This window comes from Bubalus kerabau, chromosome 1 (genome assembly GCF_029407905.1).
Source record: "Bubalus kerabau isolate K-KA32 ecotype Philippines breed swamp buffalo chromosome 1, PCC_UOA_SB_1v2, whole genome shotgun sequence".
NCBI lineage: Eukaryota > Metazoa > Chordata > Mammalia > Artiodactyla > Bovidae > Bubalus > Bubalus kerabau.
This window is the reverse complement of record NC_073624.1, coordinates 109,346,902-109,365,576: the sequence shown is the minus strand read 5'-3', so window position 1 is coordinate 109,365,576 and position 18,675 is coordinate 109,346,902. Positions and strand designations below refer to the sequence as shown.

The 18,675-nt window shown below is 37.5% G+C and overlaps 1 protein-coding gene across 1 annotated transcript in view; it reads left to right on the top strand.

Annotated features, from left to right (window-relative positions):
* The window catches only part of LOC129655762 (uncharacterized), a 30,935-nt gene extending 13,600 nt beyond the window's left edge, over positions 1 to 17,335 (top strand). The window contains exon 2 of the mRNA XM_055586594.1: positions 15,780 to 17,335. Coding sequence (XP_055442569.1) covers positions 16,253 to 17,239 — 987 coding nt within the window. The 5' untranslated portion in view covers positions 15,780 to 16,252 and the 3' untranslated portion in view covers positions 17,240 to 17,335. The remainder of the gene's footprint in view (positions 1 to 15,779) is intronic.
* The last annotated feature ends 1,340 nt before the right edge of the window (positions 17,336 to 18,675 follow it).

The following is an 18,675-nucleotide window of genomic DNA, read 5'->3' as shown; positions in this document are numbered from 1 at the left end:
TTGATTAAGTTGGAAACGGTCCAGGGATGCTAAGGCTGGTAGGTAGAATTTGAGGAACAGGTTATTAGTAGAATACCTCCTCACCAAAGACTATTCAATTACAATCAGAAAAGTTTTAGGTGGAGAAAGCTGCTAGATACCACAGGTCAGGTTATCAGCACTGATATCACTCATGCTGGAATAAGTTGACATTGCATATTTCCTGATGTAATGCATCACAAAGAACACTGTCATTTCTGTGGTTTTCCTGCCAAGAATGCATGGTCTGAGTCTGGCCCCTGAAGGCTCTGTTGATGGGCCCAGCTCAAAACCCACCCTTCAGACTGTAAGGCCTGTTCTCTTTATAACTGTGAGGACATGAAAGACTGAGAAGGACTCAAGAATTGTTCCAGATTGAAGAGGTTTGTAATACACACTAACTAAATATAAGCATATTTCTAGGATATGAGACTGGAAAAAAAAGACACATTGGAGATGTTTTATCTATTTCTGGAAGGGTTCCCCATAATGTAGTGACATAAAGCAGTAGTCATTGTGTTATATTTCATGACATTTTAGGTCAGGAATTTGGGCCAGGCTTACCTGAACAATTGTTCTGTATAGTGTGGTATTGAACAGGTACAGGTAGCAGGAATGAAGAGCCCAGTATGGCCTCAATCACATTTCTAAGGCCTTGGCAGAGATGCTCAAAAGACTGGGTACAGTTGGGCTTTCAAAGGAACTGCTTAGCTGTAGACGCTCCAGCATAGTGGTGTCAGGATGTCAGACTTCTTTCTATGGCAGCTCAAGACACCATGCATAATCTTGGTGAGCAATTATTGATGTCAACCCTGATTCAAGGGAAGAATAATTAGACAACACAAATTAGTGGGAGAAACAGTGAAGTCATTGCAGTCATCTTTGGTCTATGACATTGGTATGGTAAGCGAATTTAGAATGGGGTCTGAGAAGGTGGTGGTGTTAACAGTTTTGAATAACTGATTTGAAGGGTTATATAGTAGTTTATCAGAGAAGGCAATGGCACCCCACTCCAGTACTCTTGCCTGGAAAATCCCATGGACGGAGAAGCCTGATGGGCTGCAGTCCATGGGGTCGCGAAGAGTTGGACACGACTGGGCGACTTCACTTTCACTTTTCACTTTCATGCATTGAGAAGGAAACAGCAACCCACTCCAGTATTCTTGCCTGGAGAATCCCAGGGATGGGGGAGCCTGGTGGGCTGCCATCTATGGGGTCGCACAGAGTCAGACACGACTGAAGCGACTTAACAGCAGCAGCAGCATAGTAGTTTATATAGATGTGTCTTTTAGTTTAAGGATAATGGGGTATTACATTTGTAGCTTACTGTCATAGCACTGGGAGAAGGCAATGGCACCCCACTCCAGTACTCTTGGCTGGAAAATCCCATGGACGGAGGGGCCTGGAGGGCTGCAGTCCATGGGGTCGCTAGGAGTCGGACACGACTGAGCGACTTCACTTTCACTTTTCACTTTCCTGCATTGGAGAAGGAAATGGCAACCCACTCCAGTGTTCTTGCCTGGAGGATCCCAGGGACGGGGAAGCCTGGTGGGCTGCTATCTATGGGGTCGCACAGAGTCGGACACGACTGAAGCGACTTAGCAGCAGCAGCAGCAGTCATAGTACTGAAACATATACGTTACCATATGTAAGATAGGTAGTGGGAAGTTGCTGTATAACACAGGGAGCTCAACCAGGTGCTTTGTGACAACTAGAGGGGTGGGATGGAGGTTCAAGAGGGAGAGGATACATACATATATATATATATATATATATATATATATACACTTATGTCTGATTCACACTCTTATGTGGCAGACACCAACCCAATAGTGTAAAGCAATTATCCTTTAATTAAAAACATTTTTAAAAGTTTATGGAAAGGACTTAGATATGTATGTGTGTATATTTGGGGTTTCCCTGGTGGATCAGATGGTAAAGAATCTGCCTTGCAATATGGGAGACCTGGTTTTGATCCCGGGGTCAGGAAGATCCCCTGGAGAAGGGAATGGCAACCCACTCCAGTATTCTTGACTGGAGAATTCCAAGGACAGAGGATCCTGGCAGGCTATACTCCATGGGTTGCATATATTTATGTACATGTATATATACACTTTGTCTATGTGTATAAATGTGTGTATATATGTATATGGAGCAGGGCACAGTGGGGCAAATGTAGTAAAATGTTAACAATTGGCTGTTCTGATTTAAGGGGATATGGGAGTTCTGGCTACTCTCCTGTATGTATAAAACATTAAAATTTAAGAGAAAGGAAAATGTGATTAGGGTCTGAAGTAAGGCAGCGGCAATGGACATGAAGAGAACAGGATGAACTGATGATCAATAACACTTTAATGGTCGAAAGGATGTTAGGCTGAGAGAGATGGTTTGCTTGGAACACTGTCATAAGCACAGAAGTTCCATTGGCTGCTCATTTACAGAGAGATGCAAACAAGCAAAGCTTGCCAATAATGCTTTGTTCTAACATTTTGCTTTGTCCTTTAATGATCACCCTGGAAAACAAACAATAAGCCAAGTTTAATTTTAAAAAGCATTGGGACTATTTAAGCAGAGTCAGATTTACTTAAATGTATAATGGATTCTTTCGTTAAGAACAAAATCTGTGGCTCTTTTTTATTTGATGGAAAAATTCTTCTATGTAAGCATATTCCAAATGGATGCATAGACTCAGTGTGAGGAATGTGGTTTAGTTTGTACAGAGTATACACTTCCACAAGAGGAGAAATTCTTTCATAATAAGCATATATCTTAAAGTATATTTCTGGATTAAAAAACTTTTACCTTTTGTATGAAATGGAGTGTGGAATGAGTGTGTAGTGGATTCTGTATGAACTACTTAAAAGTCAGAAAGAAAAGTTATAAAGCAATGCAATTTGAAACAAGGAATCTGAGGACAGTGTTATAAAGAGGTTCAAGTATATGAGTAAATAAAACCATTCTTTTTTTTTTTTAATTTTATTTTATTTTTTAAACTTTACATAATTGTATTAGTTTTGCCAAATATCAAAATGAATCCGCCACAGGTATACATGTGTTCCCCATCCTGAACCCTCCTCCCTCCTCCCTCCCCACACCATCCCTCTGGGTCGTCCCAGTGCACCAGCCCCAAGCATCCAGTATCGTGCATCGAACCTGGACTGGCAACTCGTTTCATACATGATATTTTACATGTTTCAATGCCATTCTCCCAAATCTTTCCACCCTCTCCCTCTCTCTCAGAGTCCATAAGACTGTTCTATACATCAGTGTCTCTTTTGCTTTCTCGTACACAGGGTTATTGTTACCATCTTTCTAAATTCCATATATATGCGTTAGTATACTGTATTGGTGTTTTTCTTTCTGGCTTACTTCACTCTGTATAATAGGCTCCAGTTTCATCCACCTCATTAGAACTGATTCAAATGTATTCTTTTTAATGGCTGAGTAATACTCCATTGTATATATGTACCACAGCTTTCTCATCCATTCATCTGCTAATGGACATCTAGGTTGCTTCCATGTCCTGGCTATTATAAACAGTGCTGTGATGAACATTGGGGTACACGTGTCTCTTTCCCTTCTGGTTTCCTCAGTGTGTATGCCCAGCAGTGGGATTGCTGGCTCATAAGGCAGTTCTATTTCCAGTTTTTTAAGGAATCTCCACACTGTTCTCCATAGTGGCTGTACTAATTTGCATTCCCACCAACAGTGTAAGAGGGTTCCCTTTTCTCCACACCCTCTCCAGCATTTATTACTTGTAGACTTTTGGATCGCAGCCATTCTGACTGGTGTGAAATGGTACCTCATAGTGGTTTTGATTTGCATTTCTCTGATAATGAGTGATGTTGAGCATCTTTTCATGTGTTTGTTAGCCATCTGGATGTCTTCTTTGGAGAAATGTCTATTTAGTTCTTTGGCCCATTTTTTGATTGGGTCATTTATTTTTCTGGAGTTGAGCTGTAGGAGTTGCTTGTATATTCTCGAGATTAGTTGTTTGTCAGTTGCTTCATTTGCTATTATCTTCTCCCATTCTGAAGGCTGTCTTTTCACCTTGCTAACAGTTTCCTTTGATGTGCAGAAGCTTTTAAGGTTAATTAGGTCCCATTTGTTTATTTTTGCTTTTATTTCCAATATTCTGGGAGGTGGGTCATAGAGGATCCTGCTGTGATGTATGTCAGAGAGTGTTTTGCCTATGTTCTCCTCTAGGAGTTTTATAGTTTCTGGTCTTACGTTTAGATCTTTAATCCATTTTGAGTTTATTTTTGTGTATGGTGTTAGAAAGTGTTCTAGTTTCATTCTTTTACAAGTGGTTGACCAGATTTCCCAGCACCACTTGTTAAAGAGATTGTCTTTAATCCATTGTATATTCTTGCCTCCTTTGTCAAAGATAAGGTGTCCATATGTGCGTGGATTAATCTCTGGGCTTTCTATTTTGTTCCATTGATCTATATTTCTGTCTTTGTGCCAGTACCATACTGTCTTGATAACTGTGGCTTTGTAGTAGAGCCTGAAGTCAGGTAGGTTGATTCCTCCAGTTCCATTCTTCTTTCTCAAGATCGCTTTGGCTATTCGAGGTTTTTTGTATTTCCATACAAATTGTTCTAAGATACGTGGAATGAATGTTACCTCACATTTTGAAGCCTTAAAATAAATAACCCAGTCGTTTTCAGTATCTCTGCTCTGGATGTAATGTTGACATCTATCTTCATGGGGGGGTGCTGACATTTTGCTGGAACCTTATAAAAAGAAAGCTCCTGCTGTGGCTCAGAAATGCTATTTCATCAAAACTGAGAAATCAGAAGTCAAATATACTTTAAGGAGAGTTCTTATCATTTTTTCTGTAACTGTAGTCATTTTTTCTGTAACTGAATTCTTCAGATGACTAATATGTGATTTTATTAAATAGGTTAAAAATAGGTGGAAGAGTGGCATGGATTATTTAGATTAGTTTTCATGAGTCAGGATGGTTGCAGAAAACTACTAAAAATGGCTAATTTTTTCTAAATTTATATTATGATGTGAATCACCTCAATTTTAGTTCAGTCGCTTCGTTATGTCCGATCACCTCAGACACTTCATAAAGTGCGTAATCTTTATCCAAGAACAACGGTACACCTGCTTCTCCAGTGTGCGTGCCCACAGAGGCACGTGGTCTACATTGCGGGAAATGGGAGTGGACACATACACGAGATGGGAATGAACAGAAGATGAAGAATGGTGACTTTAGCTGAGAATTAGAAAGGCTTATCAGAGACTTTAGCTTTCTGAATTAATTTTACTTTTCATAAATATGTGTGAAAGAAAGCAGAAGTGTTAGTCAGTCAGTCATGTCCAACTCTTTGGGACCTCATGGACTGTAGCCCTCAAGGCTCCTCTGTCCTTGAAATTCTCTAGGCAAGAATACTAGAGTGGATAGCCATTCCTTTCTCCAGGGAATCTTCTTGACCCAGGGCTCGAACCAGGGTCTCCTGCATTACAGGAAGAGTCTTTACAATCTGAGCTATCAGGGAAGCCCATAAATATGTGTACATCTATGTATTGTTGTTAATATCATAAGATTTCTGATACTGATTCTTAAGGATTCTATACTAGTCTTTAGTTGCTTACTTGATACTTGAAGTGAGTATTTCAAATATAGCTTATTAGATAATCATGTCTGTATTAGTTATCTATGACTGTATATCAAATTACCTCAAAACCTAGTAGCTTCAAACAGCACACATTTATTGTCACATAGTTTCTGGGGTTAAGAATCTATGTACAGCTTAGCTGTGTGCTTTTGACTCAGAGTTTCTCACATGTTTGCAATGCAAGGGATGGGCTGGAGCTACAGTTATCCCAGTAGGGCAGCCTTCAAGGTCATTCACATGGCTGTTAGCAGGCCTCAGGTCTGGCTGTTTGTTGGGAAATCTCAGTTGTTTGCCGTGAAGACCTCTGCATGGAGTTACTAACAACATGGTGGTTTGTCCTCCCACCTCCAGCCTCCCCCCACCTTCTGGCAGGGTGAGGTGTATAAGGGTGAGAGGGAGAGACATGAACTGAAATTATGTCTTTTTTGTATCTAATCTTAGAATTGACATCTAATCAGTTTTGTAATATTATTCGTTAAAAGCAAGTCCGTAGGTCCAGTGGCAGACTTTATTTTCTTGGGCTCCAAAATCACTGCAGATGGTGACTGCAGCCATGAAATTAATAGAAGCTGACTCCTTGGAAGAAAAGCTATGACAAACTTAGACAACCTATTATAAAGCAGAGACATTACTTTGCTAACAAAGGTCCATCTAGTCAAAGCTATGGTTTTTCCAGTAGTCATGTATAGATGTGAGAGTTGGACCATAAAGAAAGCTCAGTGATGAAGAATTGATGCATTTGAAATGAGGTGTTGGAGAAGACTCTTGAGAGTCCCTTGGACAGTATGGAGATCCAACCAGTCAATCCTAAAGGAAATCAACCCTGAATATTTATTGGAAGGACTGATGCCGAAGCTCCAATATGACGACCATCTGATGAGAAGAGCCAAGTTATTGGAAAAGACCCTGATGCTGGGCAAGATTGAAGGCAAGAAGAGAAGAGGATGACAGAGGATGAGATGGTTGGATGGCATCACTGACTCAATGGACATGAGTTTGAGAAAGCTCAGGGAGTTGGTGAAGGACAGGGAAGCCTGGGGTGCTGCAGTCCATGGGGTCGCAAAGAGTTGGACACAACTGAGTAACTGAACTGAACTGAGGTCCAGTATTTACTCAGAAAGATAATTTACACAAGTAGATGAGTACCAGAATGTGAGACTCCCTGGGAACCAACCACCATAATGCAAAAATTGTTGACCACTCCTGTATCATTAATTTCTCCCTGTGCAGCTTTCTACTAGACTGTGACCTATTGCCAAATTAAGTCATTGCCTCTTTCATTCTTGTTTCTCTTCTCTTCCCTCTTTTATCGGCTTTCTCCCATTTCCAAGGGGCTTTCCTGGTGGCTCAGAAATTTGTTTTTAAATCACTGCATATCAAACTGAGAGTTCCAAAAAGTTACCTAGGTAATTTCTACATCAACTTTATGTTCTCTTTCCTAAAATCATTCTGCCTGAGATATTCCTGGACTCACACTGGCACTTTTCCTTTACAAATGTAAGATAATCCTCAATCCTCTGACCACTCCTTTTAGTGCTCCCAGTCTTGCTTTGGGGCACTGCTCCTCTATATAACAGCCTCTGGGATATAGACAAATGGAGGTATCCTTTAATGGCTCATCAAGGTATCTTAAAGCCCGAGTGCTTTCCCATTTTTCCTCTCTTTGTATATATATCTTTTTTCAAAATGAGGTATTTTCATGTATATATCATTTTCAAAATGAAGCATAATTTTTACAAGTTGGATTTTTTCCCATCTTTTGTGATATTCTGAATTCAAATATATGGTCATATATGGTCTTGAATATGAGATCAATTCCCCTTTTTTAATGATTTGTCTCCTTATCCTTACTTCCATCTCCATTCCCTCCTTTTTAAAACATTTTTTTTTTCTAATGGAAGAGTCCTTCAGAGCAAAAGTAACTACTTAAAAGTGGCATTTTCATGTTTTTAATCATAAACAATTCCTCTCAACTATTCTAGACCCTCCTATCTGGGATATATCATTAGTTGGAAATAAAAACAGTCATAAAAGTTGAAGAAGAATAAGTTTTTTACAAAAGCATCACTAAATCATTTTGCATTCTAGGTCTGCAAAAATAATCTAGGTATGTTGGATAAAATCCAAAGATAAAACTTATATGTTATTTCTTCAAGACTTAATGTATATTTTTAAAAAGTAGGAAAAATGATCTTTATCAGATCATATGGAATATGTCTGAATCACAGTCAATCCTTCCCTTATTTCTTTCCACAAAATGCTTAGTCTTTTATGCTTTCTTTTAAAAAATGACTTTTACCAAAAACTGTTTAGGTACTAGACATAATTTTTAACACATTATGCCTTTTTGTTTGATTGAAAGGAGAAAACTAGAACATCTAGACAGATCAATAGGGAATCAACTTATATGAGAATATAAATACTTATATGAGAATATAAATAACATAGACAAATCAGATCTATAACATATACAGACGATTTCACCCAACAGCAGACAAATACACAGTCTTAAATACCTATGGAACTTTCTTCAGGTTAAATTTCATATTAGCTTACAAAATGAATTTTAGTTAATCAAGTTAAGAATTTAAGAAGTTTAAAATTTAGAAAGATTGAAATTATACCAATTGTCTTTTCTGACCACAGTGGAGTGAAACGACATCAATAGCAAAACTGGAAAATTCACAAATATATAGAAATTTAACAACACACGCTTGAACAATGATTGAGTCAAAGAAGACATTGAGAAGGAAATTAGAAAATACCCTGGGGAAAACCAAAATGAAAATACAACATAAAAAACATAAGAGATACAACAAAAAGTAGTACTAAGAAGAGTTTGTAATAAGTGCCTACTTAAAAAAAATCTTAATCAGACAACCTAACTTTATACCCCAAGGAACTAAAGAAAGAGCAAAGTAATCTAGATTTATCAAAAGGAAGGAAATAATAGATGAGGGCAAAAATAAAATAGAAAAATAGTAGAAAACAAAATCAAGAATTAGCTTTTCAAAATAAAACAAATTGACAAACCATTAACTAAATTAAGGAAAAGAACACTTAAAATCACAAATGAAAGAGGAGACATTACAACTAATTCCATGGAGATAAAAAGAATCATGAGTGGCTACTATGAACTATTATGTCAACAATTTAGATTTCCTTGAAGAAATGGTTAAATTCCCAGAAATATACAACTTACAGAGGTCAATTCATGAAGAAATAGAAAATATGAATAGACCTATAGCTGATGTAGAGAATAAATCAGTTGTCAAAGCCTTCTAACAAAGAAAAGCCTAGGGCTAGTTGGCTTCACTGGTGAATTCTATCAAACATTTAAACAGTAATTGATGCCAATCCTCTTCAAATTCTTCCAAAAAACTGAAGAGGAAGGAACTGTTCCAAACTCATTTTATGAGTCCAGTATTACCCTAATACCAGAGCCAGACAAAGATGCCAAAGAAAATAAAATTGCAGGCCAGTATCCATGAGGATCACACCCCATGACCTAGTGAACTTTATCCCTGGGACGCAAAATTGGTTCAACATATTAGGATGGTGTTGCTTCTGCTGCTGCTAAATCACTTCAGTCATGTCCAACTCTGTGTGACCCCATAGACGGCGGCTCACCAGGCTCGCCCGTCCCTGGGATTCTCCAGGCAAGAATACTGGAGTGGGTTGCCATTTCTTCTCCAATGCATGCATGCATGCTAAGTCACTTCAGTTGTGTCCAACTCTGTGTGACCCTGTGGACAGCAGCCCACCAGACTCCTCTGTCCATGGGAGTCTCCAGGCAAGAATACTGGAGTGGGTTGCCATTTCCTTCTCCAATTAGGATGGTACATCATGCTAATTGATCTTAACAGGACAAGGAATTAAATCTTATTTCAGTAGGTGCAAAAGAAAAGATCATTTGACAAAATTCAACACTTTTCATGATAAAAACTCACAAACTAGGGATAAAAGAGAATTGTCTCCATATAGGCCATATATGAAAATCACATTGCTAACATCATACTAAATGGTAAAATGCTGAAAGCTTTTTTCTAAAATCAGGGATGAGGCAAGAATGCTTGCTTTCACTCCTTCTATTCAACATAGGACTAGAAATCATAGCTGGAGTAATTAGACAAGAAAAAGAAAAGGCATCCAAATTGGAAGGGAAGAAGTAAAACTGTCCATGTTTGCAGATGACATGCTCTTATATATAGAAACCCCTAAAAACTCCATAATGAAAGATAAACTGTTAAAGCTGATAAAAAGTTGAGTAAAGTTTCAGGATACAAAATCAACATGCAAAAATTAGTTGCACTAACAATAAACTACCTGAAAAGGGAATTAGAAAAATAATTTCATTTTCAGTAGCATTGAAAAGACTAAAATACCTTAGAATAAACTTAACCAAGGAGGTGAGAGACCTATATATTGAAAACTGAAAAACATTGATGAAAGAAATTAGAAAAGACAAAACAAATGGAAAGAAATACTGTGCTCATGAGTTGGAAGATTTAATATTGTTAAAATATATACTATCAGAGTGATCTATGGATTTAATGCAATCCCTATCATAATTCCAATGGCTTTTATTAACAGGTAAGTAATTTATGTAGAACCATAAAAGCTCACAAATAGCCAAATCATTCTTAAAGAACAAAGCTGGAGGCATCATGCTGCCTCATTTAAATCTGTTAATATCTTACAAAACCATAGTAATCAAAATAGTACAAGACTAGCATAACAACAGACATATAAGGTCAATGGATCTTCAAGAGTGGTAAGAAAACCCAATGGGAAAAGGATAGTTTTTTTGATAAATGGTTGAAAAAAACCTGGAAAATCATATGCAAAAGAATGAAATTGGGCTGTTAAACTACACACAACCTAAAATGGATTAAAGATATATCTACCTAAAGAAACTAAAGACCTATATATAGAAAACTATAAAACACTGGTGAAAGAAACCAAAGAGGACACTAATAGTTGGAGAAATATACCATGTTCATGGATTGGAAGAATCAATATAATGAAAATGAGTATACTACCCAAAGCAATTTATAGATTCAATGCAATCCCTATCAAGCTACCAACGGTATTCTTGAAACAATAATTTCACAATTTGTGAACAAATAATTTCACAATTTGTATGGAAATACAAAAAACCTCGAATAGCCAAAGCTATCTTGAGAAAGAAGAATGGAACTGGAGGAATCAACCTGCCTGACTTCAGGCTCTACTACAAAGCCACAGTCATCAAGACAGTATGGTACTGGCACAAATGGAAGACTTTAAACTATAAAGTTTCTAGGAAAAAACAGGGAGAAATCTTCCAGATCTTGGTCTTGGAAGTGATTACATAGTTATGACACCAAAAGCAGAGGCAACAAAGACAAAAGTAAGCAAGCAGGACCGTATCAAATTAAATTCGTTCTTCACAGCAAAGGAAGCAGCAGAGTGAAAAGGCAACTTATGGAATGGGAGAAAATATTTGCAAACCATATATAAGAAGTTAATACCCAAAACATACAAGGAAATCTGACAACTCAATAGGGAAAAATTTAAAAACTGGATTAAAAATTGGTCTATGGACCTGATCTTACATTTCTCCAGAAAATACATACAAATGATCAAAAGGTATGTGAAAAAATGTTCAGTGTCATTAGTCTTCAGGGAAATGCAAATTCATACCACAGTGAGGGATCTATTCAGCCCTGTCAGGATGACTACTAGAAAAGAAAAAAGTGTTGACCAAGTGTTGATATTGTTGGTGGTAATTCAAAATAGTGCAGTTGCTATAGAAAATAATATGGAGATTCCTCAAAAAATTAAAAGGAGAACTGTCAAATAGAACCAGCAATCCTACTTCTGGGTATTTATCCAAAAGAATTGAAATCAGAATCCCCCCAAAATATTAGTACTCCTATTAGTACTCCCATGTTCATTGCACCACTGTTCACAGTAGCCGAGAGGTGGAAACCACCTTGATGCCCATGAACAGATTAATGGATAAAGAAAATGTTGTATATGCATATTAGGGAATATCATTTTGCCCTAAAAAATTCTGACATATAGTACAACATTGGTGAACATTATGCTAATGAAATTTAAAAGTTACAGAAAGACAAATATTTCATAATTCTATTTATATGAGGTGTAGAATAGTCTATAGCACCAGAGTGAAATGGTGATTGTAGGGGCTGGTTGAAGGGGGAAATGAGGAGTTGCTTCTCAAGGGGGGGGCATAAAGTTTCAGTTAAGTAAGATAAACTCTAGAGATCTATGTACACTGTATCATAGTCAAAAATAATACATTTTATGCTTAAATATTTTAAGAGAGTAGATCTCAGGTTAAGTGTTCTTACTACAATAAAATGAATACTAGAAAAATACAGTCATGTAGAATGAAATTGATACTAAATTTTTGTTCATGTTTCTTACTTATTCAAAAAAGCTCAACTCAACTTGTGAGGGATATATGCATGTGCCAAAATACATACATTGTAATATATATATATATGTAAAAATACATATACATACAAAATACATACATATGAGGTAAAAGAATTCCTTACCTCATAAATAACTTTTAATATTTGCTATTCATCATATTGATTTATTAGTAAAATAATAATAGGAAACAATATACTAATTTGTTAGTTTTCTAAATTGTAAAAATAAATTAATTGCACTAGATCTGTAACACTGCTTTTGACATAATGCTTTTTGCTACTATATATTATCTAGCTGACTACTTCTAATTATTTTAGTGTATTTTGTAAATTCACTAAACTAGAATTGAAAAATAAAGTTAGCATATTTTTTCTTAACCTAAAGTAAGATTTGACTGATTTTACAATATGAACTGGTTTTGCAAACTAGATTATATAGTAAATATTTTAAAAAATGAACTAAATCTGCAGAGGCAAGATTAAAATAGATGGTAAAGCATCTACCTGCAATGTGGGAAACCCGGTTCGATTCCTGGGTCAGGAAGATCCCCTGGAGAAGGAAATGGCAATCCACTCCAGCACTCTTGCCTGGAAAATGCCATGGACGGAGGAGCCTGATAGGCTACAGTCCATGGGGTCGCAAAGAGTCAGATACTACTGAGCGACTTCACTTTCACTTTCAAGCTATATTAAATGTAACATCTGTTTCCTCCTTCAATTGTAAGTTTATCAGGATTAAGTTACATTCGTCATGTTATTATATATTCAGTGCTTAGTATGGTATCTAGTAGAGATTATTATTTTCAATAATACAGAGAAACTTGGTTATAATTCTGCCTTTCCTCAATTGTAGAATATTCAAATGAATTGCATCATTATATGAAAAGTTTTTTAGATATTTGACTTATACAGTTTTTTTTTTAATAGATGGAAAGAGGAAGAATCAATATGTTAAACTGATTATCTTAATACTTATGCAGTACTCTGTGTTTTTGTGTGGATTTCAGTTACCATCAAATGCCCTTTTGTTTCAGCCTAAGGACTCCCTTTAATATTCTTATAGGGCACATTTGCTAGTGATGAATGCTTTGTTTATCTGGAAATGTTTAATTTCTTTTTAGTTTTTGAAGAAAACAGCTGCATGTAGAATTCTTAACTGACAGTTTTTCTTTGAAAACTATGAGGATATTATCCAATTGTCTTCTTGGTTCAATAGTTTCTGATGAGACATGAGCTGTCAATCTTATTGAGGCTACTTAAGTCATTATTCACTTGCTGCTTTCAAGATTCTCTCTTGGTCTTTGATTTTTGCCAATTTGCCTAAGATGAGTGGATCTCTTCTATGTTTTATACTTATTGAATGAATAGACTAATATTTTTCACCAAATTTGTGAATTCTTTAGCTACTATTTCTTCCATTTTTTTCCTCCACGTTTTTTGTCTCCTCCTTCTAGAATTCTCAACAGGTATATGTTGGTATACTTGCTGGTAACCAATAGCTTGCTAAAGGTTTCTACATTTTTCTTCATTATTCTTCGATTCTGTTTCTCAGACTGATAAGTCTAAACTGACTTCTTTCAAGTTCAGAGACTCTTTTTCTACAAGTTCAGCTCTTTTGCTGAATCGCTCCAGTCAATTTTCCCTTTCAGTTATTGTACTTGCTACTCCAGAATTTTTATTTGGTAATTTTATAACTTACTGTTTATTGATAGTGATATTCCCTATTTGGACAAGACATCATGCTCCTACTTTTCATTCATTCTTTAGTCATTTCCTTAAAACAAAAAAAGCATGTTTATAATAGCTGATAATAATTTTTGTTCAGTAATTCCAATATCTGTCTTCCCCTGGGACATTTTGTTTTGGCTGCTGACATGTGCAGGTTGGAAAAGAATTTCCAAAGATGAGAGAGAATGAGAGGCAATTGAAGTGTATTAGAGTGGGAGACACTGTTAGAACAGCAGGCCAGCTCAAGGGAGAACTGACGTTGAGCAGTGGTCTTTAGTCCATGTTTATACCCAGTGTACTAGGAGTGGGATAGGGGTCTTGTGGGTCATTTGTTGATTGGATGAAGCATATATCCTGAGTGGGGGAAGAGTAAGGCAAATACCTTCTCCCTAAGGGGTAGGAGGGGAGGCAGGTTATACTGCTCAGGAGGACCTGAAATCCATTAATAGTTACAACACGGGAGAGGGAAGGATGATAGGGGTCTGGTTTTCCCATTCCTGCATTCCAAGACCCTCCTTGGTTTTATCTGTTCTTTCATCCTTGGGTAACCACAGCTGTTTCCCCCCATTCCTGTACAGGTGGCCTACTTTCCTTTTTGTTTGCATGTCTCATAAGTTTTGGTTGAAAACGGGGCATTTTAGAAGTGTATTTACTCTGGCATGGAATTGCTTCACTCTCTAGCACTTGCTGTTGTTGCCTTTTCTCCCCTTGTTGCTGCTTATTATTTAACAACCTTGCTGGACTGATTCTATTGTTTCTGTATTCTGTGTGGTCTGTGGACACTGAGTTTTCTACTATCTTTTTGTTTTTAAGTTCTTGTTTTTATTTTTAAATCTGCTTCCTAGAGATCAGCTCTAGGTCAGTATAATTTAATGGCCTATCAGTCATCAGTCAATCTCCCTTAAAGGCCTTGTGTGCTGTGTGCTAACTTTCTTTAGTTGTGTTCGACTCTTTGTGACCCCATGGACTGGAGCCTGTCAGGTTCCTCTGTCCATGGCTTCTCTAGGCAAGAATAATGCCATGGGTTGCCATTTGCTTCTCAATAAGATCTTACCTGTATACTTTCTACCATTTGCCAAAGGGTTCTGTGTAAGAAGGTTCACCTCAAGCTTCTCAAATTTTACAGGATAGCCTTAGGTTATCACAGTGCTTATGTGGGCCTCAGTGTCAACTATAGTTGAGCAGTTGGTACCTTCTTTTCTCCTAGGTCTCTCCTGGACATGTGTACATCCAAAACTCCAAAATATGTCCTATTGGAGATTTTCAAAGTTTCCTTGTCATGTAGTTCTCTAGGATTTCCTTTAAAATTCCCAGTAAGACTCTTTATGCCCTTACATAAATAGCAGCCTTAGGCAACCAAGTAGTTGCCAGGAGTTCTGTATTATTTTGGTAATGCCTTGAGGACTACCTTACCCTCCCCCGAGGAATGAATGAATGAATAAATGGTATAAATGGAATCTCCCCTATTTATTTAGAATTATCTATGCTATTATTGCTGCCTGTGAGAACTGGTGATTCATAGTTTACATGTTCCTTCACATGCATTATATTCTTGGGATTTTAACCCTGTCATTGAGGCAAACCAATACCTAGCTTGCTAAGTATTATTCTTAGGGACTTGATGTGTGAATGAAGAATAAAATTTATTTGAGAACAACAATTATGTATTATAAGTTCAACACAGTAGTTTTCAAAAATACAGAAATTACATATATATAAATATTAGCAAACATGTTTTTATTGAAAATTTATAATATATATTTTTTTCATATTAAACAGTTCCAAAGTAGTCTTCATTCATCCAGCTCATAATCTGGCAATCAGTAAGGGATAAATAGTTGATGGGCAGAGTTTACAGGAAATATCAAGATTTTAATTTAATATATACTAAGAACTAAAATGGACTGGAATGGGTGAATTTAACTCAGATGACCATTATATCTACTACTGTGGGCAGGAATCCCTCAGAAGAAATGGAGTAGCCATCATAGTCAACAAAAGAGTCCGAAATGCAGTACTTGGATGCAATCTCAAAAATGACAGAATGATTTCTGTTCGTTTCCAAGGCAAACCATTCAATATCACAGTAATCCAAGTCTATGCCCCAACCAGTAATGCTGAAGAAGCTGAAGTTGAATGGTTCTATGAAGACCTACAAGACCTTTTAGAACTAACACCCAAAAAAGATGTCCTTTTCATTATAGGGGACTGGAATGCAAACGTAGGAAGTCAAGAAATACCTGGAGTGACAGGCAAATTTGGCCTTGGAATACAGAATGAAGCAGGGCAAAGACTAATAGAGTTTTGCCAAGAAAATGCACTAATCATAACAAACACCCTCTTCCAACAATGCAAGAGAAGACTCTACACATGGACTTCACCAGATGGTCAATACCAAAATCAGATTGATTATATTCTTTGCAGCCAAAGATGGAGAAGCTCTATAGAGTCAGCAAAAAAAAAAGACCAGGAGCTGACTGTGGCTCAGATCATGAACTCCTTATTGCCAAATTCAGACTTAAATTGAAGAAAGTAGGGAAAACCACTAGACCATACAGGTATGACTTAAATCAAATCCCTTATGATTATACAGTGGAAGTGAGAAATAGATTTAAGGGCCTAGATCTGATAGATAGAGTGCCTGATAAACTATGGAATGAGGTTCGTGACACTGTACAGGAGACAGGGATCAAGACCATCCCCGTGGAAAAGAAATGCAAAAAAGCAAAATGGCTGTCTGGGGAGGCCTTACAAATAGCTGTGAAAAGAAGAGAAGCGAAAAGCAAAGGAGCAAAGGAAAGATATAAGCAACTGAATGCAGAGTTCCAAAGAATAGCAAAAAGAGATAAGAAAGCCTTCTTCAGCGATCAATGCAAAGAAATAGAGGAAAACAACAGAATGGGAAAGACTAGAGATCTCTTTAAGAAAATTAGAAATACCAAGGGAACATTTCATGCAAAGATGGGCTCGATAAAGGACAGAAATGGTATGGACCTAACAGAAGCAGAAGATATTAAGAAGAGGTGGCAAGAATACACAGAAGAACTGTACAAAAAAGATCTTCACGACCCAGATAATCACGATGGTGTGATCACTGACCTAGAGCCAGACATCCTGGAATGTGAAGTCAAGTGGGCCTTAGAAAGCATCACTACGAACAAAGCTAGTGGAGGTGATGGAATTCCAGTTGAGCTCTTTCAAATCCTGAAAGATGATACTGTGAAAGTGCTGCACTCAATATGCCAGCAAATTTGGAAAACTCAGCAGTGGCCACAGGACTGGAAAAGGTCAGTTTTCATTCCAATCCCAAAGAAAGGCAATGCCAAAGAATGCTCAAACTACCGCACAGTTGCACTCATCTCACACGCTAGTAAAGTAATGCTCAAAATTCTCCAAGCCAGGCTTAGCAATATGTGAACCGTGAACTTCCAGATGTTCAAGCTGCTTTTCAAAAAGGCAGAGGAACCAGGGATCAAATTGCCAACATCCGCTGGATCATGGAAAAAGCAAGAGAGTTCCAGAAAAAACATCTATTTCTGCTTTATTGACTATGCCAAAGCCTTTGACTGTGTGGATCACAATAAACTGTGGAAAATTCTGAAAGAGATGGGAATACCAGACCACCTGATCTGCTTTTCGAGAAATCTGTATGCAGGTCAGGAAGCAACAGTTAGAACTGGACATGGAACAACAGACTGGTTCCAAATAGGAAAAGGAGTACCTCAAGGCTATATATTGTCATCCTGCTTATTTAACTTATATGCAGAGTACATCATGAGAAACGCTGGACTGGAAGAAACACAAGCTGGAATCAAGATTGCTGGGAGAAATATCAATAACCTCAGATATGCAGATGACACCACCCTTATGGCAGAAAGTGAAGAGGAACTCAAAAGCCTCTTGATGAAAGTGAAAGTGGAGAGTGAAAAAGTTGGCTTAAAGCTCAACATTCAGAAAACGAAGATCATGGCATCTGGTCCCATCACTTCATGGGAAATAGATGGGGAAACAGTGGAAACAGTGTCAGACTTTATTTTTTTGGGGCTCCAAAATCACTGCTGATGGTGACTGCAGCCATGAAGCAGAGACATTACTTTGCCAACAAAGGTTCGTCTAGTCAAGGCTATGGTTTTTCCACTGGTCATGTATGGATGTGAGAGTTGGACTGTGAAGAAGGCTGAGCGCTGAAGAATTGATGCTTTTGAACTGTGATCAGCCCTGGGATTTCTTTGGAAGGAATGATGCTAAAGCTGAAACTCCAGTACTTTGACCGCCTTATGCGAAGAGTTGACTCATTGGAAAAGACTGATGCTGGGAGGGATTGGCGGCAGAAGGAGAAGGGGACGACAGAGGATGAGATGGCTGGATGGCATCACTGACTCAACGGACGTGAGTCTGGGTAGACTCCGAGAGTGGATGATTGACAGGGAGGCCTGGCGTGCTGCGATTCATGTGGTTGCAAAGAGTCAGACACGACTGAGCGACTGAACTGAACTGAACTGAATCCTAGGAAGGCTGAAATTTAGATTAGATGCATTTATTACTTTATTCACTATACTTAAAAAACAACAACAACAACAACAAAAAAAAACAAAACCAAATTGGTAGTGTCTTTCTCTAGAATATAAGCTCCAAAAGTGCAGATACCATATCTCACTTGTCATCAGTGCTTCCTATATGCTCTAGCAGAGTTGGTACTTGATATATATTTTATGTAATGAATGAATTCTGTCTTATAGCTGGACATCTTAGCCAGAAAGAGTAATCTTCTTTCTCCCTCATATGAGAACTTCTAAAATACAGAGTATATAAGAATAACACAGAAATCTACTGAAGGCTTCTTTCTTAGAATA